Below are 22,727 nucleotides of genomic sequence, written 5' to 3' on the forward strand. Positions count from 1 at the left end.
ATGCGCCCGGTGTCCCCCAGGAGGCTCAGGAGGCAAAAAAGCGTAGATCCCAGATCAAGGTCTTAACCCCTTTCCACCAGCCCGTGCCCAGCAAGCCCCCTCTACCTCCCTTCAGTCTTGCAACCCTAAGCAAAGCCATCTCCAGATGATGCTCCGCAGAGAGGCGGGGTCCGGGTCCTCCCCTCCACCCCCTTCCGTTTAACCCTTTCATCGCCACCGCTCCGTTCCGCAATGCCTGGCCAGTTGGGCTGGGAGACCCGCGCCCTCGAGCATGCCCAAGCCCACCTATAGGGCAGGAGTGTGGCGGGCGCTCTGGCCCCAGCCTCGGCACCCGCAACACTCCCTCAGCTTCTCGCCCCTCACTCAGCCTTCGGACTCCAGCCCAGCGCCCCTGGTACAATGGGGAGTCAGGCTGCCCGGGTCAGCCGCAGGAGCTGGATTGCTCGCTGGAGGAGGCAGGACTCCGGGGACTCCATCTCCCAATACCCAATGCCCGAGATCAGCTCCCTCCTACAGAGGAGGTATTACCGGAACGGCAGCCCCCGCAGCCCCGAGTCCCGGGAGCGGCAGCTGGACCTTCATCCCGCGAGGCGTCTGCGCGCCCAGAGGTGAGGCTGGGGCGACCCCGCCCCCTCCCGCAGCCCGCAGCCCGTAGCCCCTGCCCGGCCGGACCCTGCACGGCGCCACGGACTGCGGCTCCCCGGCTCCCGAGCTCGGGGCGAGCGGCCAGGGGTCCCAGCCCGGAGCGACTGGCGGGGGCCGAGCCGCCCCCTCACCTGCACCTGCACGAAGGAGCCACGGTAGAAGCAGCAGGCGGCGGCCGACAGGGCGCTCCACAGGCTGCACCGCTCGGTCATGGTGGGGCCGGGCGGCGGGGGCCGGGACAGTGCGGGGGGCGGCGGCCGGCGGGGCAGGGGCGCAGGACCGACCGGGCTGGGCACCGGCTGCGCGTGCCTCTCGGCGACGCGATTACCTCATCGCCTTGTCGGGGGAGGAGCGGGAAGGCGGGGCGGGGAGACCCCACCCTCCAGCCGGCCCCGGGAGGGGAGGGGGCCATTGTTCCTCCCTCCGCCCACCCCTGGCTCCCCGCCCCTCGCCCCCTGCTCTCCAACCCCACGCGTCCCCGCTGCCTGGAGTCCGGGGACGCGGAGTGGAGGACTTGCCAAAGGGGGAGTCATGATGGTGAGGGTAGAGGGATGGAGTGGGAACACCTGGGCGGGCAAGGGGGGTTCTTGCCGCCCCCACTCGCCTCACCCCTCCCTGACCTGGAGCAGGCAGACTTTGAAGTAAAGCATATGTAAAGCTGGAAAAATCCCTGTATGCGTTTGACCAAATCCTTTGTGGCCTCGGGAAATCTCCCAGAGCCCAGATTTCTCATCTCTGATTTGGAATCAGGGACTCCGCTGTGAACTGGGGGATGTTCCACTGACAGACTCTGGGGATGGGGTGGGGGGGAGGTGGCAGGACTGAGACTCGGTAATGCTCAATGGTTAGGGAATCAACCTGGGTTCAACAGGAGGTGTAACCCACCTCCACCCAAGCAGCCCAGATTCTCTCGGAGCCCAGATTTACTCATCTGGAAAACATACCTGTGCTGACCTCACAGAACTCTTGAGAGTTTTGGCTGAGCTGATGCATGTAAGTTGCCTAGGCATAAATGAATGTAAGGCGTAAAGTAAGTGCTCAATAAATATGTGCTATTGTTTTCAAGTTTAGTGTCTTAGAATCTAGACTTTTGGTCCTACAATCATAGGCTCATCAATGCAAAAGGAATCATTACTGACTGCATAAGTCAGGCCTGGAGTTCAAATTCTTTTGGAAGGCTGTGTGACCTTAGGCAAGTGAGTCCACCTCTCTGGGCCTCAGCTATTTCATTATTTTCTGTAAAAACATCTGAAGCTCTGGGCGTGGAGCCTGGGATTTTATGGTCTCAGAACTTTAGAATCCTTGCCTTAGAATCCAATACTCACATCATTGTCTTGAGAACCCTAGAGTTCTGGAAGCTGAAATGGACTTTTGGTGACTGACTATTGATTCTATCCCCTTCTGGGGCTTGAAGCTAAAATTAACATTCTTTTGATTTCATCCTTTAGGAATTGTTTAATCAGTTCCAGTGAGCAGGTATTATTTCTTTTATAGTATTTTTTAACCACATTTTTTTCCAGCCCCATAAACTAGAGAAAAAATGCAAAGCTAATAATCCTTACAGGGATCTTGCTACTATCAGTGATGGAGATCTCACTACCTTACCAGGCAGCTGGGATTTGTGAGGTGCTGAAATGTGCCCTCTGTGTGTTCCTACACTGGCTTTGGTGCTGGATCTCCATGAGGCCTCTGTCTCCCTGCAGTGTCTGGGCCTGGATGAGGAGCCAAGGCTCAAATTCCGGGAGCAACTCCTGCTTAACTTGCCTCAGCCCTGGGCTAAGCTCACTCAGCTTGCTTTCTGACCTTGCCCACACTCTCACCTCTGCCTGGACCACTCTATCACCCATCTTCACTTATCTTTGTCTCCTTTCCAGCTTTCAGTTTGGAGAGAGGACATTGGTGTATGTTCCCGGTCAACTGCAATGGCTTGGCTTTAATGCCTCCTCCTCCAGAAAGCCCTCCTTGATCTCCCCCTTCCCAGCTCCTGAACTGAAAATCATCCTCTACCTCTGGAGCTCCAATGGCTTCTTATCTGAGCCTTCTGGTGATGGACAGAGACAGCAATCTGAACACTTCCTGCCATGCCTCATTACTAGGCACTTACACAGAGCTTTACAGGCAGAATCTTGGTTGACGGAATGTCCCTGGGGTCAGGTACCAGACTAGCTTTCTCTGTTCCAGGCCTAGATCTCTCTGTCATGAGCACAGACTCACTGAGCCCGTAGCAACCCTGAGTTGGAGGCATCATTCTTACCCCATTTCACACAGGTGAACACTGAGGCTCAGAGAGGTGACACACACACCCAAAGTCATGTGGCAAATAAGTGGCAGATCTGGGACTAAAATCTGGGTCTGCTGGATTGTAAAACACAAGCCCAAACCATTGTGTGGCTCTGCCATGGTCCCCACATGGGCCTGGAGCCCTTGGAACAGGGCCTGGTGCTCCTTGCCCTCTGCTGTGTGCTCCATACTCAGCAGGGGACCTAGCTCAGGGTGGGTGCTCCTGGATGTGGAAGGCCAAGGCCTTTGTCCATGGTCTTGGCATCAAATAGATTTGGACTGCAATCCCAGTTCTGCCCTGTGGTAGCTGTGTGGCTGTGGGCAAGTCACTGCACTTCTCTGGGCCTTAAATTTCCCATCTGTAAGTGGGCACAAGAAGGCTGTCACTGCCCAATGATGAGGAGAGAAGTCCAAGACCTCATTCATGTAAAGAGCTCAGAACCATCTCCCTTCCAGTGCCAGCAGCTAGCACAGGGCTCTACACACAGTAGGCAATCAAAATGTTCTACCGTATTATTGTGGTTATCATCATTTTTCAAAACTGCACTTTCAATATTCCCAGTGCCCAGGACAAATTAAGCTTATGAGAAATGTGAGCTGTGCCCATTATCTGTGATGAAGAACTGAGTCATCCTGTCCTGCTCCCCACCTCCCAGCACCAGCACATGCTCAGAGACCAAGTGGGATTGGAGCCGGTCTTCACATGGAGACACCCTTGGGGCCCTGTCCAGCTGGCAGCTGGATGAAGTCTAGTAGTAACAAACATTGGGATGTCCTGAGTTTAGGGCCAGGAGAGAATGATGGCAGGTGTGGGAAGAAGATTCCAGGAGTGAAAGCAGACCCCACACACTGCCCTGACCCCTAGACCCTCTCCTCTGGGAACAGACAGTGAGGTCTGACACCTAACAAGGCCAGAAAAGGCCTGTGACCTTCCCAGAATAGGCTCTGGCCCCTCCAGTGTCCCCTGCCCAGTCCCCCTTACCTTCACGTAGTCCCCACCAGCCTCTGGCTCTCCAGTGGCCCTGGAAGAAAAGAAGAGAGGTGAGGTCCCCAGCCCTGCCTGGCTCCCGAGCTGCCAGCCTCTGGCCACCTACCTGGTGCCAGCATCTGGCCCCTGGGCCCCAGAGGGCTCAGCCTAGAGGCAGGAGGGGGCACCGCAGCTGACAGCACTCGCTGGAATCTGCTGGCTGGGCTGCTCCTCCACTCTCCAGCTGTGTGGCCCTGGGCAAGTCCCTTCACCTCTCTGAACCTGGGTTTCCTATTGTAAATCAGACTATTGACAGTCTCTGCCTCACTGAGTCATCTCAGGGACTCTGGGAGCTGATGAATTTTAGAGCCTTAACACGGGGCCTGCTTTCTGAATCACTGTCTTTGCCAGCTTCAGGACATTGTGCTGTCCTGGTGTACCCTCCCCACCCCTCCCTGACTCCAAACACTGGGGACCCCAGGCTGGGCCTCAGTTTCCTCTCCTCCTGCCCTATACTCACTCCCTAGTGCACAGTGACCCACTCGGCCGCACACCATGGAGCCATTGCTGGTAACAGTTGGCTGCCGATTTGCTCCCCTCTGCCTTCAGGGGTGGCTAAGATGGGGCCTGGAAAGGCCAGAGGTGAGGGTGGTTGTTTTTCCCAGGTGCCAAACAAATATCCTCCTTTCTAGTGAGAGCCTCCATGAGCCACATCCCCCAGTCCTTGGCCTTAAATGCCATTCCTTCTCTGATGCAGCTTGGACCTGCCCCTTCCACACCAGACTCGTAAACCCAGCTGCCTCCTTAGCATCTCCTCTTGGGTGTCTGAAGTCATCTGACTTGCCACGTTCAAAGCAGGATTGCTGATTCCCTCTACCCCGCACCATGCCCTTGCTCCCCACATCCGCTTCCCATCTCAGTTGATGTCAGCTTCGTCCTTCTTGTTGCTTTGTTTGGCCAAAAACCCTGCGGTCCTCTCTGCCTCCTCTCTCACTCATACTCCACACCCAATCCATCAGGAAATCCTGCGGCTCTACTTTCAAAATAGATCCTGACCACTTCTCTCCGAGTGTCAACCCTGCCCCATATGGGACACTCTCTGTGTCCTCCATGGAGCACACAGCAGCCTTCTCACCATGCCTGCTCTCCACACTCTCTGTCAGCCTACTCTCCACTGCCAGGAGGGTGGCACACATTTACTCCCACCTCTCAAAGAACTATATCCAAACCCTGCTCCATGGCCTAAAAATGGCTGGCCATGCAACTTATCATCCAAGCCAGGATTTTTCTTCCCTTGTGAGAGTAAAGAGGGTGCCATTTTTATGCCAGAAAAAAAAAGTGTAAACTGGCTTATGCTTTCCCCAACCTACAAGGCTCTGTCTGGCCTGGTGGTACCTGACTGCCCACCTTGTCAACTCCCACCGCCAAAACATGCCTCCCTCCCTCATTCTGTCCATATTGGCCTCCTTGCCAAGCTCATTCTTGCCACATGGCCTTTGCACTTGCTGTTCCTTTGCCTGGAATGCTCTTCCTCCAGATTGTCCCACAGCTTGCCTCTCCCCCTGCTTTATTTAGGGCTCTGCTTAGTGTCCCCAACTCAGAGAAGCCTTCCTTGACTACCCTATGTAGAACAGTCCCTTATCCTTCACTCCCTGTCCTCAACTCTGCTTTATTTTCCTCAATCTCTGCCTGAAATGATCACTTTACATTTATTTGTTGATTGTTAATCACTTAACTCCTCCACGAGGGCACTGACTTTGTCTTGTTCACTGTTGAGCCCCTGGCACATTGTAGGAGCTCAAGAACTATTTATTGTTTAAGAAATGTATGAATAGTAAACACTCAACCAGTATTAATCACTATCGACATTAATTATCTGAGGCTGGGCCCTGGTTCTCCGGTTGGTACGAGCCTCAGTATTCCCATCTGCAAAATAGGGAGGCAGGTCTCACATCAGGGAACTGCTTCCTCAGATACAGATGCCCAATATTTAAATTTAAATGTGATAAATCTTTAAAAAATTACTTTAAAATAACAACAAAAAAAAAGCTGAGCTAAAAACAAAATGAAACAAAAACTGTGGGTGAGATGTGTGTTTCCAGAGCAGAATTCTACACAGGGGTCCCCCCTTCCTGAGGCCAGGGGTTCCTTGCTGAGAAGCTGTCTGACAGTCCTCCCTGTTCTGACATTCTAGAGTCCCCGCTGCTAGCCTGCCCTCCTGCAAAGTCCTTCCTGACCTCTAACCACAGTCTCTCAAGCTGCAGCCCAGCCACAGCAGGCTCCCAAAGCGTCTGGGTTCTTTCTGAACAGCAGCAGTGGGAGTAAGGTGGAGTAGGGACCCTTCCTCTCCGCTCACCTCTGCTGCTCTTCCTGGGTGAGGTGTCCCATCCCAGCGTTTCCGGCTATTCAAGCCCGGAAATCCTCCCTGGGAACAGATTGGCCAGGACACTGGGATCGCCCCAGCACTTCCTCCTGCTTCCTGTCCACTTCCCCTCAGGTTCTGGGTGGGAGAGGGCCTTGGGAAGGAGATGCCTGCACCAGGGATCAGGGGGGCTGAGATGGCCAGAGCCAAGGCGGGTGCTCAGACAGAGGCCCCAGCCCAGGAAGCTGAAGGTCTGGAGCCATAGTCAGCCCCCATCGCCTCTCCCTGCCCCTCTACAACACTCCACGATTTCTAAGACATAACATAGCCGTGTCTGCTCACAACCCACTGTCACCTCTTGCCCAGGCCACCACCACCATAGTCTTGTGGACTAGCCACCACCTCATTCCTGCCTCCCTGCTGTCACCTGCACTTTTATGAGTTGTTCTCACCCCAGCAGCTAAGCAGTCCTGTTAAAATGAAAGTCAGATCACAACTTTCCTCTGCTCCAACCCACTGGAGCGACCCCTAGTTTCACTCAGATTAAGAGCAGAAGTCCTGATAACAGATTGCACACACTGACACCTCACCACCTCTCTCACTCCACATCCAACCACACTCCCCTCATGTAGCTCCAGCCAAGCTGGGCTTCTTGCTGGCTTTTGTCCCCACCTTGCTGGCCTTTGCATTTCCTATTCCTCCTGCTGGAATATTTTCCCTCCAGATAGCCACTGAGCCCCCACCCCTCCCTCCTTCAGGTCTTTACTAAAATGATCCCTTCTCAGTGAGGCCCTCCCTGGCCACCCATCTGAAAGTGCGGCCTTCTCAATGCTGCCCACCTCCCTGCCCTCCTTAGTTCTCCATAGTACTTCGTCTGACTTGCCATGCACTGACTATCTCCTCTCCAGAACAACAGCTCCACAAGGGCAGAGGTTGGGATTTGCCTAAGACAGAGCCAGGCACCCCATAAAGACTGTTTTGAATGAATGAATGTCATGGCAGCCCCTGCAACTCTGAGGGCTAGTTCTCTGGGTCAGCCCTCTGTGCCTGGGCCACTGCTGGCCACCCCTCCTCTCTCCCTTAGGTCTTCTTTGCACTCTGGCCTCACACTTCCTCCAAATAGTTCTACTACCTCCAGCCTCAGGACCCTTGCACATGATGTTCCCTCTGTCTAGTACCTCCTCTTCCTCTGAGAGCCAGAGTAATTCTTACAGAGCCTGCAGATCTCACTTTGCTTGGAAATTTCTCAAAAATTCTCCCTCCCTTTGTAATGATCAAATCCAGGAGTCAAAGCTTCCATTTAAAAAACTCAGCTCCATTAATCAATTAATTAATTTCTTATTTTATGGATTTAAAAGGCACTTCCCCTCTACTATTAGTGGTGAAATCAATTAATAAATAATAGTGACAATTGAGCGAAATCAGTTCCATTAATCAGTTGCATTAATTATTTAAATAACCAACCCCTTTAATTGCCTGTATTAGCTGATATGTCCTTATAACTGATACCACTTATTGCATACATTAGCTTAATTAACTGAATTAATGAGCAGTAATTAGACCCCTTTATCTTTTATTTCCCCAATGCAGGTTTCAGTCTGAGTTTTACCTTCTGGGCCTCCATCCTGGCCCAGAAGAGAGGGCGAGGACCCTGGAGGAGAGGCTGCTGTCCTGTTTTACCCTGGCCCTCCCTCACCACAGGCAGTCTTGCCCTGCAGAGCCCCGCTGCCTGCCTGCCCTTTGTCCCCCAGTTACTCCCCTGGGGCCTCTGGGTCTGGTCATATGGCCTTGAGTGGAGATTTCCCCAGCCTCTGCCTTCTGCTTCTCAGCTTTCCCCCTGCCCTCCCTTCTCTGAGCTTCAACTTTCTCATCTGTGAAATGGGCATATTTTAACTCTCTTCCCAGAGGGGCCACAAGGGTCCTATGAGAAGGAAGTTTCCTTAGCCCCCGTAGCTCCCCTCACTGCCCCAGTCCCCACCCCTGGAGATCTCGCATCCTGCCCTCCAGAGGAGGGGTGGCTGAAGATTTCTCCCTCCTTCACTTCGACCTTCACTAACCTTGGACAGAGAAGCAACCCTGCCCTGTGTTCCTTAGTCCTTAAAGGCCCTGAGCAGAGAGAGCTGGGGTGGAAAGCCCCATCTCTCTGGAGTCACTCCAGTGACACCCCACAATGGGGCCTTTGGGATTCCCTGCCAGGAAGGCCCTTGGCTTTTGCCTCTGCCCTGCCCCGTCTCCTGTAAGATGGGCCACCACTGTCCTGGAGACATCCTGCTCCTCTCCACCATTCTGTGCCCTCAGTCTTCTTGACAGGGGTGAGCTCCCCAGCAGAGCTCAGAATGGGTGCCAGCCCCGTGAGAAGAGGGCAGATCAGGGGCCATCCTTCCCAGGGCAGAGCTAAGAGTCTGAGTCCCGAGAGCTGCTAGCTGAGACCCAGCACCTGCTGGAAAGGAGCAAAATGGGAAGGTGTGTGTGCTGACTGAATGCCTATATGGAAGCCCCTCTTTATAGGCGAGAAAATTGCATATTGTGACTTGACCCAGGACACACAGCTGCTCAGAGGAGACCTGAGTTGGCTCTGGTTTGTTCCTTGCATGAGGCGGGCTCCCCCAGAAAATGGGGACTGCTACTGCATGGAGATGGGGAGATGCTGGGGAGGGGAGGGCAAAGAAAAATAATATCTCAGCCAGACCAGGAGCCCAGAATCAACATCAGGAAGAGGAAATGGAGCAGGAATGGACAGTGGGGAGACCCTCTGGGGCTCTGGAGAGGGCCCTCAGCTGGGATGGAGGAGGCTGTGTGACCCTGGGCAAGTCCCCCTCATTGGGCCTCAGTTTCCTTCTCTTTAAATGGGTGTGGAGATAGCATACCCAGCTCCTGCGTACTGGTACTTCCTGGGGTCAAGTGCAGGATAAATGCTCTACCTCGTCTAGTCCTCACAGTGACCTTGGGAAGCAGGTGCTGGTATTGTCCCCCATTTACAGATGGGGAAACTGAGGGTCAGAGAGGGGAAAGGAGACGTTCAATATTGTAAAGACAGTCAGCAGGCCTCTGAGCTGCGGATGTATCCCACCCCTATCCTCCCCGGCTTTCACCCCATATACATCCAGTATTCTGTGAATGGGGTCCCCTGAGGGTATGAGGGGATGTGGCTCCAGCTGGGGTTGGGGGGAACCGTCCATCTTTCCCGAGCCAGCGCAGTTCCCACAGCCTGAGGCGTCTGGGGGTCTCGAGGGCTGTGAGAAAGTCTCCACAGGAAATGAGAGCCAGGAGCAGCTGGGCCCCTTCGGAAGACAAGGACCAGCCGCCCAGAGCCTGAGGAGGCTGAACAGGCTGGGCCCACCACAGCCCCCTCCCCCAGTGGGTAATCAGTACCAGATGCCCAGCAGCTGACGTCACTTTGCAGGGCCGAGAGGGTCGTGAGACTCTAGGGAGTGTTGGGAATTCTTGGACCAGAATCAACATTCCAAAAGGAAATGGGGCGGGGGCGAGTGTCTTGGCCTGTTCTCAGTGCCTGGCACCAGGGCTGGCGCATGGGCAACACGGGGTGCTCCCAGTTCTCCTATGGGGTGCCACCTTCTCCAAGACCCAGTTTCCTTCTGAACAGCCCTGGGAGTGGCAGTGGAGGGGCCTGGGTCCCTGGGAGGGAGGGAAGGATGCTCGGGTGAGACACTTTAGAATCAGTAGAACTGCAGTCAAATCTTCCTCAAAGGAGAAGTTCTCATAAAACATAAGACAGACTGGGGCCCTTCTCTACTCAAGGCCAGAAACGGCTGCCGTCTCACTCAGAATCAAAGCCAGGTCCTTGCTGGGCCTTCCAAGCCTTACTTATCTGAATCCATTTCCTCTCTGGCCTCATTTCCACCACTCCTCTCCCCAGCCCCCATCTTGCTCTATTCCAGACACTCAAGTCTCTGCTGCTCCTCAAACATGCCAAGAACGCTCCTACCTCAGGGCCTTTGTACCTGCTGTTCCCTATCCTGGCACACACCCTTCCTCAGATATCAAGAGGGTTTGTTTCCAGTACACCCAAAGCTAACATGATATCGTACCTCAACTATATTTCAATTAAAAAGAAAAGGTCTGTTCCCTCATCTCCTTTGCTCAAACATCAGTTTCTCACTGAGACTTTTTTCCTACCTAACCTTCCTAGATTATCTCCACTAGCCACTACCCCCCAAGACCAGTTCCCTAATTTGATTTAAATCTTTCTCTGTAGAGCTTTTTTCTGGCTGTTCATATAATTCATTTTTCTTGTTTATCATCTATCTCCCCACACTGGAATGGGGGCTCTAGGAGAGCAAGGGTTTGTCTCCCCAGAACCTAGAAGAGTGACTAGAGCATAGTTGCATCTCAGTAAATACTTAAATGAGTGAAATTCCAACTCAACTGTGTCATCTTGAGCAGGGTATTAATCTTACAAAACCTCAATGTCTTCATCTGTAAAATGGGCTCCTATTACTGCCTTTCCAGGGAAGTATGGGAAGTCATTTGAAATAATGGTAGAAACAGCACTGAGATTTTTACTTGCTGGAGGTGAAATGTGGCCTAGTGGTTAAGAGCTTGGGCTTGGGAGTTGATCAGGTTGGAACCAAATCTAGGCTCTGACACTTAATCTCTCTGTGACCTCAGGAAAGTCCCTTCCCCTCTCTGAACCTCAGTCTCCTCACTGGTGAAATGCAGCAAATAGAGGCTCTCCCCTCATAGGGCTTGTATGGTACATGGCACCTATGGGGTGTTCCACGTGGGGCCTGGCCAGTTGTCCTCTGATGGGACTCTGGACTGACAATTCCTCTGTGTGTGTGTGGGGGGGGGGTTGGGGGACCTCTCTTCCCTCTCTGAGCCTCTGCTTCCTCCTGTGTAACAGGCACTGAAGGGTAGAGTATCAGGGCTCTCTGGACCCACTATTTCCCTGCAGAAGGCTGAGGGTGCTAGGGGGTGGGAGGAGGCTAGGCTGGTGCTCTCCTTTTTGGGAGCGAAAGGCCTTTATTCCCTGTACTATTGGCCCCTCCTCCCTCCTTCCTCCTCATTCCCCATGATCTCAGCAAGGAACAGGGCACCAGGAAACTCCTGCAGCCTCACCTCTTCCCCTTCCTTCCTTCTGCTCCAGGTGCACCCTGCTTCCCAGAGGGTAGGGGAGGTTCACATCTCCCCCGCTTAGACTGCTCCCTGAACAGCCACTGGGATGACCCCCTTGGGACACTCGGGAATGAGGTCCCCAACCTTAGTGGCAATTCTCAGATGCCCTCTTCCCCAAGATGGATGGATCTTCAGAGACCATCCCAGGCCCATCTTGGCTGCCAGGGAGATTGAGGCCCAGATTAGGGCAGGGCAAGCCTGAGGTCACATAGGCAAAGCAGCTCCCCTGACTTCAGTACAGAGCTGGGCTTCACGGGCTCCTGGAAGAAATGTTCAACAATTCCTGGCCTCCTACTTGGCCCAGAGGTCAGGTGGGACACTGGGTCCTAGGCCACCAGAAAGGGGTTCAATCTGATCTTCTAACCCCACCCCCCTCTGGGCTCCTGGACACTCCAGATGATTAGGAGTGGGGAGGGAGAGGTTCTCTATTTCCCCCATCAGTTCTAGGCCAGGCCTAATGCCAGAGGCACTGCCAGGACCATCTCTGCCCACTTGAGAAGAAGGCTAGGTCCCAGATTTGGCATTCTCAACGTTTTTCAAGACCTGCTGGAGGAGAAGGGTTGCCTAGTCGTTGAAGGCCTGGCCAAGAAGGTTTACTTTAAACCCTGGTTCTGACTTTCACTAGCTGTGTCAAACTAGACAAGTAACCTCTCTTTCTTCATCTGTAAAATGGAGATGATAAGTGTCTCTCTTCTGGGACTGCTGTGATGGGAAGATGCCCAACCTGTGCCAGGACAAGGCAGAGACAGAGTTACACCACAAGAAAGTTTAAAAGTCCCTGATGCTAAACTCTCATTTAGGTTTGTCAGCTGCCCCAGGGGCATGGATTTCCCTCTCAGGCCACTCTCTTCCCGGCCCTCCTCGGTCCCAGCTCGGACACTCACCCTCTGGGTCCCAGTGCGGGGCATCTTCGGCCCACTGCAGTCATGGTTCCCTGTCGTCGCCGCCTGCAGCCTGGGGACCTCCTCAGCTCGACTGCTCCGGGTTTTCTCAGGCAACGGAGCAACAGGGCTCCGAGCAGATTCCGGAGGAGGAGCCTGGCCTGTAGGCCACGCCCCAGGCACGCCCTCCGCCCTCCCCCGGCAGCGCTCCACCGCGTACTCCTCCCTCTGGGAAGGACAAGCCCCGCTTCGGACACGCCCTCCGCCTCCTGTCTCGCTCCGCCCTCTCCCCGTCTATCAGTGTCGGGGACGTGAAGGCCACACCCCGGAGCACACCCTTCCCCCTCGCCCCGCCCCTCACCAATACCAACTTCCCCACCCGTTCCAGAGCTGTCTGGAAAGGCCACGCCCCTAGACACGCCCACCACCCCGCTGCTCCCTGCTTCCGTAAACTCCCAGTGCAGTTCTCAAACTTTCGATTACCTCAGGACGCTCCAGAACCTATGAGGCCCTCTCCCCTACATACAGTCCTTGCTCCACGCCTGAATGAAGCCGAAATTAAGAGGGGAATGGCTAAAGAAGGCAGTCTGGAGCAGCCAGAGATAGTGGAAAAGCAATAGTTTAATCAATCATAAATGTAAACATTCCCATTTACTTAGTGTTTGTGGTGTGCCAGGCACTGTGCTGAGATTTTACAAATATGTTATTGTTGAGTTCTCACCACAACCCTATAAGGTAGGTGCTATCGTTATGCCCATTTATCAGATGAGAAAACTGAAGCTGGGAGAAGGGAACAGACTTGCCCAAGGTCATGCAGTCCGTAAGAGGCAGGAATCTGGTCTGGATGCACTCTGCAGCTTTACAGGGTCCTGCTCCCCACCGAAGCGGGGTCTAGACCAATTACCCCAGCACACAGAAACTGTATTTGGTGTTTCAGGGCGAAGCCATGCAAGAGAGGTTCCAGAACCAACTCTAGAGTTACTTTTACTCAGATTTATTTTCCTTCTCTTTATTTCAATAGGTATATCTGACAGATGTGGTTTAGACAAAGGCTCTGAGGGTTGAAAAGCCAGGGACTGAAGGGTCTCCCAAGGGCATGAAGTGCATGGATGCAGGGCTTAGAAGATTGTAGGTACAATGTGGTGGATGAATGTGCAGCCACTGGAGGCAGGCATATGAATGTGCAGCCACTGGAGGCAGGCATATTCCTGCTCAAGTCCCAGCTCTGCAACCTTGGCTGAGTCTGTTTCCCCATCTTCCAGATGGGGATAATAGTATAATCTTTTACAGAGTTCTCAGTGAATCATATTTGTTTTGACACCCAGTAAAATGGGTACTTACTAAATGAGAGCTATGGTCATATCATCACTATTTATATTTTTGCATCAACTCAACTCCCCCTATAACTAAGTTAGGTGACAGATAATTTTCTAGACTAAGTGGAGTAGTGTTGTCCAGCAGAATTAAAGACGGTGATTCAGGTGAGGAGGCCCAGGGCACGGATCCAGTGACTGGGCTTGGACCCAACCAGCAGCTGAGGGCCCACGCTCGAGGCTGCCGAGGGCTGTGGAGTAAGTTAGCTCAGGCCCCAACTTTATCATTGGCCAAATGTGCGACCTGCCTGGGGCTGATGACATTCTCTCTCTGAACCTGTTTCCTCATCTGTCATGTGGAAATAATATTATCTTCTCAGTTTTTTTTTTTTTGAGAATTAAGTACAAGTGAAGGTCTAAGCACAGTGCCTGGTCTATAGTAAGTATTTGGTTAATGTGTAGTTGTGTTTGTGTGTTTTGTTCTGTTTCTACCCATGTGTGTGTTATGCGTCCTCTTCAGGCTCAGCTAGCAGGAGGTTGGAGACACCATCCCCGCAGGCCCCGCCCTCCCCCTCCCCTGGTGGGCACCTACCTTTCTGAGGGCTCATTACTGAAGGCTTTCTGCCCTTCTATGTCTGCCCTGGGGTCCTCAGGTTTTCTCTCAGGGCCCACCTCCACTTCTGAAGAGTTGGGTCTTACTGCTGGGATGTCCTCCACTGGGGCATCAGTCCCCACCACCACCTTCTTGGCTGCTTCCAAGCCTGGGGGGTCAGGCAGACTTTGGGGCACCAGGTGGGCCTCAGGGCCAACCTCCTTGGCCTCCTGGGTGGCCTGTTTGTCCCGAGTTTTCTTGATGCTGGGGCGAGGCATGGTGCCCATGTGGCTGTACATGTCACTGGAGCGGGCATAGGCTGGGGGGCTCTTGGGGACTGTCACCATGTCATCCTGTGTGGCGTCAAAGGTGTCAGGCTTCAGATGAGGCTGGATACTGATGGGGGCCGGGGATCGCCTCAGAGTGAAGGACCTAGGAAGGTTGGAGAGACTCCCAAAGCCCTTGAATTTGAAGAACTCTGGCAGGGGGAAGGGGAGGGAAAAGAGTTAATGACACTGCTAGCAGTAATAATAATGAAACAATGACACTGCTAGCAGTAATAATAATGAAACATTTGTGCTCACTGAGGGCCCAAAGAGGGTTGGGAGCTTCGCTGACATGCTCTCTAAGGGTTATGGTATAATATGGCAGCCCTGGAATCACATAGCCCTGGGCTTGAATTCCACATCCTAGCTGTGTGACCTTGTGCAAATCACTTGACCTCTCTGAGCCCCATTCTCCACATCAGTAAAACAGAGATTATAGTACCCATCTCCTATGGGGAATGGAAGAATTGAAGAAAAGCATGAACTCAGTATGTAAATAACATGCTTAACATGGTGACTGGCACAAGAATAACCTCTGTAAGAAGTAACCAAGATGATGGTCACAGTAAATGCCTCTGCATTTGTCAAGCATGCTGCATGCAGTACCTCACTGAAGTCTCAGCACAACTCCAGGACACAAGTTTAATCCCCCATTTTCCAGATGAGGGAATTGAGGTTCAGAACTGTGAAATGACCTGCTGAAGGTCACACAGCCAGGAGGTGAAGCACATATGTGTGTGCCTGTGTGATGTATGTTGGGGGTGGGAGGGGGTGTTTGAACGAGGCTCTGTGAACCTGAGGTGAGGATGAAATGAGAAAGGGGTTGTCGGGAGCCTGAGGGTCCCACTCTCTGCGGTTTTCTCCTTCCTGTCAGCTGAGCCCATGGTTGGTCTGTCAGTCGTCAGTCAGGGACTCAGGCAGCAGTGCTCTGGGTGATACCATCTCATTTCCGCAGGGGTGTGTGTGAATCTTCTCCTCCCTGTCCCCAGCTGTGGGACTGCCCCTCCTCACAGCCACATCTCACTGACTTCACTATAGCCTCCCAGATAAGCAAAAAGGAAAAACCCTGGCATTTTCCACTTCCTCAGCATCCTCTGCCTTCTCAGGTCCTCAAAACCACCTTGGAACTTAGATAGGACGCTCCCATTTGACCAGAGAGGAGACTGAGGCCCAGAGAGGGAAAGGGTCTTGCCTAGGGTCACAAAGCAAGGCTGAGCCAGAACAAGGGCCCAGGGCTCTGGACTGCTGGGGTCAGTACTCTGGGGCTTTCCTCCCAGCCCTGCCCGCCCGAGCTTGGCCTTAGCCTCTGCCTCTTGACAAACGCTGTCAGAAAATGCTGAGGCTCTGCTCTGTGCCATGGGGCAGAAATGGTGCCAAAGGCCCCGGAGAGGACCACGACCTGCCTCCTTTCTCAGCACCACTTGTTTTGTCTCCTGGGCACCGGGTGACAGGAGGAAATAGTAGTGGGGCAGGGAGGGAAACTGAGGCGCAGAGTCCAAGGACACAAGAATGAGCCCTGCTCTGTAGCCCTGTATGAGCTCAGGCACGTCCCTGGGCTTCAGTCTTTCCATCTGTGGAATGCAGTCATAATCCTTGCCCAGAACACCCCCACTCCTGTGCTGACAGATCAAAGGAATCAGAAGCTGAAGTCAGCTGGGACCAAACAGGGGAAACAGAGCAATGGGTGGGTGTGGCCCCTAATTGAGTTGCTCTGGGTCCTAGCATCACTGCTGGTAGGGACCTGGGACAGCATCCCATGCACACACACCCCCTCCCCCCGCCCCCGCCCCAGCAACTCCCAACCTGAGACCTCATGTGAACCAGGCCCAGAGGGAAGGGGTAGAGTGTGGAGGTCTTTCCTGGCCCAGCCGTGAGGTCAAAGGCAGCCAGAGACGGACACACAGAGAAATGGAGAGACCAAGAGTTGGGGTGGGGAGAGGCAGAGAAATTGAGATGGCCAGAGGCAGACAAGGGAAGAACAGAGATGGAGAGCCAGACCATCTGGGGAGAGAGAGAGACACTGGGCCAGAGTGATGGAGAGACGGCAACATGGAAACACAGACACAGAGACCTCCGGATAAAGACAGAGATGGGTAGAAAGAGAAACAGAGTGACAAAGAAGCAGAGGCAGAGAGAGGCTGAGATGGACAGATAGGCAGAGGGATGAAGGACAGTACGAACGGTAGCCCACACTCACTGAACTTTTTGCTGGCCTTCTTGGTCCCTTCCGTCATCTTGACAAATCATGTAGAGCCCCCGGCTAGAAGGCAAGTGGCCACTGGAAGCTCTGGACATCAACGCTGAGATGCCTCCTTCACCTCCCCTTCCCCTTTCTCGTGCCTTCTCACTCGCTTCCTCTGTGTATTTTCAAACTAGTGAAACTCCCACAGCCCCACCCTCCCCATCCTCTCCACTGGGGGCGGAGGCTGGGGCCTTCCCCAGTCCTGGCCCCTTGGGCCTCCTCCTTGGCCTCAGCAGTGGGAAGGCAGAGGGCAGACCACAAGCCCATGGGACCTGGAAGGTCTGGGGAACAAACCACAGGCTCTGGGAATGGAGCCCACTGGGTTGGGGGGCCTCTGGGGACCTGCCAACAGCTGTCAGGGGGTCTGGGCAGTGGACTAAGAGGATGCAGGGAGTCAGGCCTGCACGCAGGGAAGTTTAGTCTAAGCCTCAGTGCTGGGGGATACACTGGCAGTGCTGGACAGGAGAGTGACGTGGTCTGGCCCATTGGCTTGGAAATCACCCAGACCCAAATTCAAGTCCTGGCTGGCCACTTTGTTACCGTATGCTCCTGGACTAGAGGACTCACCTCCCTGAACCTCTGTTTCCTCTCTGTGAGTCGGGGGTATTGACAGTGCCCACCTCGCACAGTCCAGTGCTTGGTCCAAAGCCTGGCACAGAATTGGTGCCCACCAAGGCAAGGTCACTCTTTTTTAAGCTACCAGGGACACGATGATAATTTGGTCCACCACACCCATTGTGCGGAGATGGGGCAACCGAGGCACAGACAGGCAGAAAGATTGCCCCAGGTCATACAGCGGGTTCGTGGCACAGACTGGGTTACAACTTGCCCTTCCAGCTCCCTTTACCTACTGCCTGTGTGTGTGTGTGTGTGTACACTCACGTGAGCAGAACAGAGATGAGGAAACGAAACCCCCCTTACACAAGTTGCTCCTGACACCTGCAGAGGCTTTCAACAGCTGCTGGGAGGCGGGGCGAGGGAGTGGAGTTTAAAGACCAGGAGCTTCAAATCCAAGCTCTGAGTGCTGCGGACAATTTACTTCCTCCTCTGAAGCCTCAGTCATCTAATTTCTAGAATAGGCACAAGTTCAAGGTAGAGAGTCAACCTGCAGAGACTCCAGCAAGATTGGAAATTATTATCCTAGCCCTGGAGCTGGCAACTGAGGCTGTGATGGGGAAGTCCAAGGTCAGATGGGGTCCAACTGCATCCTCCATAAAATAATGACTGCCAACGACTAACGTTTTCTGATCACTCAGTATGTGCCAGCCATAGGGCTAAGTTCTTCTGCCCTAAGAAGCAAATGTTGTTTCTCTTGTCCTCAGATGTGGAACTTGAAGCCCCCAAAAGCCGAGTTACTTAGAATTGGGACCTTCTTGTCCATTTGTGGAGCCTGAGGTCCTAACTTCCATGCTCATATCTCCTACCACCCTCTGGTAGCTAAATGATTGCCCTGGGTGGGGGAAGGGTCTGCTGAAACTTCTCCATGGAATGAGGGGGGAACATGAGGCCCTGGAAGGGAAAGGGACACAGCTCATGAGACCCAGGCAGCAAACAGGCCTGGGTGACAAGTGTTCAAAGTTCAAATAAAAGGATGGGGTTTCTGGACCATGGACTTGGGAGGAAAAGAGCGTACAACTCCAGCTCTTTCTACGGAGCACTGACCATGAGCCAGGCATGAAGCTGGAAGCCTCCGCAGATGGTTTATTGAATCCTTACAACAGACCTGTGAGGCCATCCTGGTACTGTCCCATTTCACATATGAGGAATCTGAGGCTAAAGAGGAGCACGCTGGACAGACAGATCCCCAGGTGTTCTAATTCCCAGGACGGTGCTCCCTCCCATTTCTGGGGTGCTGTCAGAAGAGGGAGAGGGGCCTGTGGCCTGGCGGTAGCTGGGGGTCTTCCTGGTGCCAACTGGAGGGTGGGCCCCCAGTTTCTCTCCCAGGGGGCAGTCGCAGAGATTTGGGCTAACTGCTGAGGCTGTGGCATCAGCCAGTGCTGACTTCCCCACTCCTGATTTGCTGTGTGATCCTTCCATAAGAGACTTTATCTCTCTGAATCTCAGTTTCCTCATCTGTGAAATAGGGTCGCAGTAGCCCTCACTTCCTGGGGTTGTCAGAAGGATGAAAGGAGCAAATGTTGGCCCAGGCCAGTGCACCGTGGCCCCAGCACATCCTGGGGGTTGCTGCTGAGGGACATGGGTGGTTCAGGCTAGGGGCAGGCAGGCAGGCACAGGCCACGAAAACCCCGGGGCAGGCCCACAGTGTGAAACCCACCCGGGAGTGGAGAGGCTGTGTTGCCGTGGTGGAAGGGCCTTGTCAGCGCTAGGCTGGCCCTGCCGTTGGCCCAGGCGCCAGGGCAGTTGCCGCGTTCCTGGGAGGATGAATGGAGCTCAGTGTGGCAGCTCAGTGTGGCGGCTTCCCTGAGCTCAGAGCCCTCTTTGTGCTGACTTGAGTGGCCGTTGGGAGTGCGGCTGGGGACCTGCTGGCTGGTGGCTGTCCCCTGGGCCCTTCTCAGCCAGCGTTGGAGGCCAGCCCAGCCCCGCTCCGTAGCCCTGAACACACAAGCACTTTCCCGCCTCTAGGCCTTTGCTTGGGCTGGACCCACACCCAGATGCCACTCTTCCTTCAACTGGTTCCATCTTTTCCTCCACTGGGTCCTTGAAGTCTAGATCGAGCCATCATGCCCCCAAGAACCCTGCTCTGATTTCTGTCCCCTCCCTTCTTGCCCCCCCTAGTCTAGGACACAGTCTGCAATCTGGCCAGATGTCATTAGGGATTGGAGGCTTTTGACATCATGGTCAAAGGCACTAGACCAGGCAAACCTGAGTTTAGACCCCATCTGCATGAACTCAGGTAAGTCACATCACCTCTCTGAGCTTCATTCTTCCCATCAATAAAATGGGATAAATACAACATCCCTCACGTGATCCTGTAGCAATGAAATAACATGTTTATACTGAGAGCGTCATCCATCTTACAATCCCTTGTATATTTATTTGCATGGTCCAAACAGATCTCATGCTCCCTGAGAGCAGAACTAACAAGAGAGGAACTCCTGCATCTACGTTGGCCCTGCTATACTGCAGGACTCAGTAGATATCCTTCCCCAGCTTGACTCAGTTGTCTTATATCCAGGCACATAGCTTCATAGCTCCCTGGCTGCGTAGCCTTGGGCAGATCAGTTCACCACTCTGAGCCCCAGTTTCCTCTTTTGTAATCTGGGCCCCATAATAGCAACCTCCTAAGAGGGTGCTGTAAAGTTCCAGGAAGCTGACATCTAACAACATGGAGTCAGGCACAGTCAGTACCCAGCTAGTATGTGCAGAATGTCCATGGGACTGCAGGGCTGTGGGCATCACACGGTCATTCTCTGTCCTGTATCCCCCATCCAGGGACCCCTTCCTTATCTCCCAGACAGACCAGCAGCCAAGACCAACCCAGTCCATGAGCCTTTCTCCTCTCCTCCATATGCCCGGCACCCTGTTCTGGCTTGGAGGAGGAAAACAGAAGGTCCAGGCTAGGGTCAAACAGCTGGCCAGTAGTTCCCTTTCCTATTCCGTGCCTCAGTTTCCCTGTTAAGTGGCAGCAGGACCAGAGGCTCTTTCAACCAGTGAACATTTCCTGAGTACTAGGCACATGCCTGGTCTGGCCAGCTTAGCTGATCCATGGAAGCGGGAAATGGTTCCCTCTTCCAGCAAATCAGAAGTCAAAGTCAGAGAGAAACTCTTTCTGGCTTGGACCCAACTTCTTCTCACTTCCACTTGCGTGATCTGGGGTCCCAGGCTTGGGCAGCCTTCTGAAGGGCTTCTGACTGTTCCTGCTTGCCCTCCTCCCCTAGGGATGGCTGAGGGTCCGAAGCCCAGAGGGGAAGTGACTGGCAATGTTCAGGCCACGGATAGAGGTGGAGGTGATGACACCACCGGAACTTCTGCTGAGGCCTCTGCCCACAGGATGTGACTTTGAGAGAGCTTGTGCGAGCAAGCAGGGGCCCCAGCCTGAGAGTCTGACTGTAGAAGCTACCGAAACCCACGGCAGACCCCTCCCGTGCTACTACCCCCTCCCACACTTCCCATGGGCATCCTGGGTATCCAGGCTGGTGGTGCTGTGCCATGACGACACCCTAACTCCACCCCCAGCCAAGATGGGTGGGGTCCTGACATGGATAATTGCTTGGGGTTGGCACCAGACTGCCCTGGTTCAAATACCAGTGTGTCAACTGGCCAGCTGCTTGACCCTGGCCAGGTGATGTCACTTCTGAGTTTCAGTGTCTGTGTGTGTACAATAGAGGTAATAATAGTACAACATTGCTGAGTGAGAATGGAGATAATTCCTATAAAGTGCTAAGTGTACAGCCTGGGCCATTTATTTTCCCTCAGTAAACTGTAATTAGCACAATTATTATTTTCTCCCTCTTTGCCCTCCCCACCCCCAATTTAGCCAATGGCCACCCTGCTTCTAATAGTGTACTCAAGAAGCTGACCCCAGATCACTCCCTAACATGCCTAAAATCCTCACTGGCTCCACACTGCCTTCAGGAGAGGGCTGTCTGCTCCTTGCTTGACCTTCAAGACCCTCCCTGGCAGAACAGGGTCTCTTGGGACACCAGGATCACCAGACCCATTTCTGACCCCTCCAACAAGGAAGCTTCAAGGCCAACCCATGTAAGCTGAAGGGCAACCATGGAGGGCGTCCTGCAGGTAGAGAAGGTACTGGGGTGCAATCAGGGAGCACAGCCCTGATGGTGGGGAGGCGCAGGGAGTTAGGAAACAGTGGGGAGAGTCATGTAGACACAGCGTGGGAGGGGAGCTGGAAAGAGCCTCAAATGTCACAATTTGGTTTTTCCCGAAGACAGTGGAGGGAAATCCATGCAGACTCCATTACAGAATGATCTGGCTAGAGCTGCAAGGGGGACAGATGGAGAGGGCAGACTGGGGAGGAGAGGACTCAGGATCCATCGGCAGAGGATCCTGGAGAGAAAGAGCAGATTGCAGGGGTGCAGAGGAGGAAGAACAGACAGCTTTGTTGGGGGCTGGTTATTAAATAGGGCTGCAGAAAGAACCAGGAAGCTCCTGAAGCCAGGAAGAGATCAGACAGATACTAGCGAAGGGCCGGGGTAGCGGAAGGAGACATAGGGTCAGAGAAGGAGATGGGTGAATGGTGGGCTTGGTGCCCGTCATAAGGACAGCAGGCCTCAAACAGCACTACTGCTACTCCTGGCCCGACCGTAAATATCCTGAATCTAGAGAATCCTCTTCAGATTCAGATAGACAAGGTTCGAGCCCCAGTTTTGTCACTGTGTGACCCCGGGCAAATGACTTCACCACTCTGAGTCTCAGTGTGCTCTTCTGTAAAATGGGTTAGTGATCCGGACCATGGGGCTGTTGATTCAGGATTCAGCGGGAATGTCCAGCATTTCCTGAGCATACAAGATTGCCAAGTAAATGCTGGGTACTTCTGTTATTACTGACCCGGGGAGCGACCAGCTTGGGCACAGCTCCGTAAGGACAGGGTTCCTGTGAGCCTCATCCCCACCTCCCAGAGAACAGGAGGTTCAGGGCTGGAAGGCCAGGGCGTTGCTCGCAAGCCGCCTCCAATGTCGCCGCGCCCCCTAGCGGCCGTCGGTTGCTATATCAACGGCGGGTGGCGGGGGCCCGGGAAGGTGGCGGAGGGGGCCGTTCTCTCCTCCCTGGTCCGGAGGCTGCTCCCTTGGCTCCTCCTGCCTTTGCCTGGGGTGGGAGCACCCCGAGCGGGGGAATACGGCCCTTCCTGCGGCAGCTGGCACGTGTGGGTAAACTGAGGCACGAGGCGAGTTGCCTCGCAGCCAGGTGGAGAGCGGGGCCCCACCTCCGAAGGCGAAGGAGGGGCCGCGGGCGGTGACGCGCCGAGGGCGGCCGGCGGACAGCGGGCGGGCGGCGGCAGCGACGGCGGTGGCGGCGGCAGGTGCGGCCGCGAAGGGTGGGAGGGAGGAGGGAGGGGGCGGGC

The 22,727-nt window shown here is 54.1% G+C and overlaps 1 protein-coding gene across 4 annotated transcripts in view; it reads right to left on the reverse strand.

Annotated features, from left to right (window-relative positions):
• SH2D3C (SH2 domain containing 3C) overlaps positions 1-16,865 on the reverse strand; it is a 29,502-nt gene extending 12,637 nt beyond the window's left edge. Inside the window, exons 1-3 of one of the 4 annotated variants that reach the window (XM_010951155.3) lie at positions 16,700-16,865; positions 14,177-14,654; positions 3,908-3,947 (exon numbers count right to left, since the gene is read on the reverse strand). In XM_010951155.3, coding sequence (XP_010949457.1) covers positions 3,908-3,947; positions 14,177-14,654; positions 16,700-16,736 — 555 coding nt within the window. In that variant the 5' untranslated portion in view covers positions 16,737-16,865. Of the gene's footprint in view, positions 1-776; positions 1,578-3,907; positions 3,948-12,274; positions 12,469-14,176; positions 14,655-16,699 lie in introns of those variants that run through there. The other 3 variants (XM_045513829.2, XM_045513830.2, XM_074362270.1) reach the window with 3 other exon arrangements.
• Between the last annotated feature and the right edge of the window lie 5,862 nt (positions 16,866-22,727).

The sequence above is a fragment of the Camelus bactrianus genome, chromosome 4 (assembly GCF_048773025.1).
Source record: "Camelus bactrianus isolate YW-2024 breed Bactrian camel chromosome 4, ASM4877302v1, whole genome shotgun sequence".
NCBI classification, from domain to species: domain Eukaryota; kingdom Metazoa; phylum Chordata; class Mammalia; order Artiodactyla; family Camelidae; genus Camelus; species Camelus bactrianus.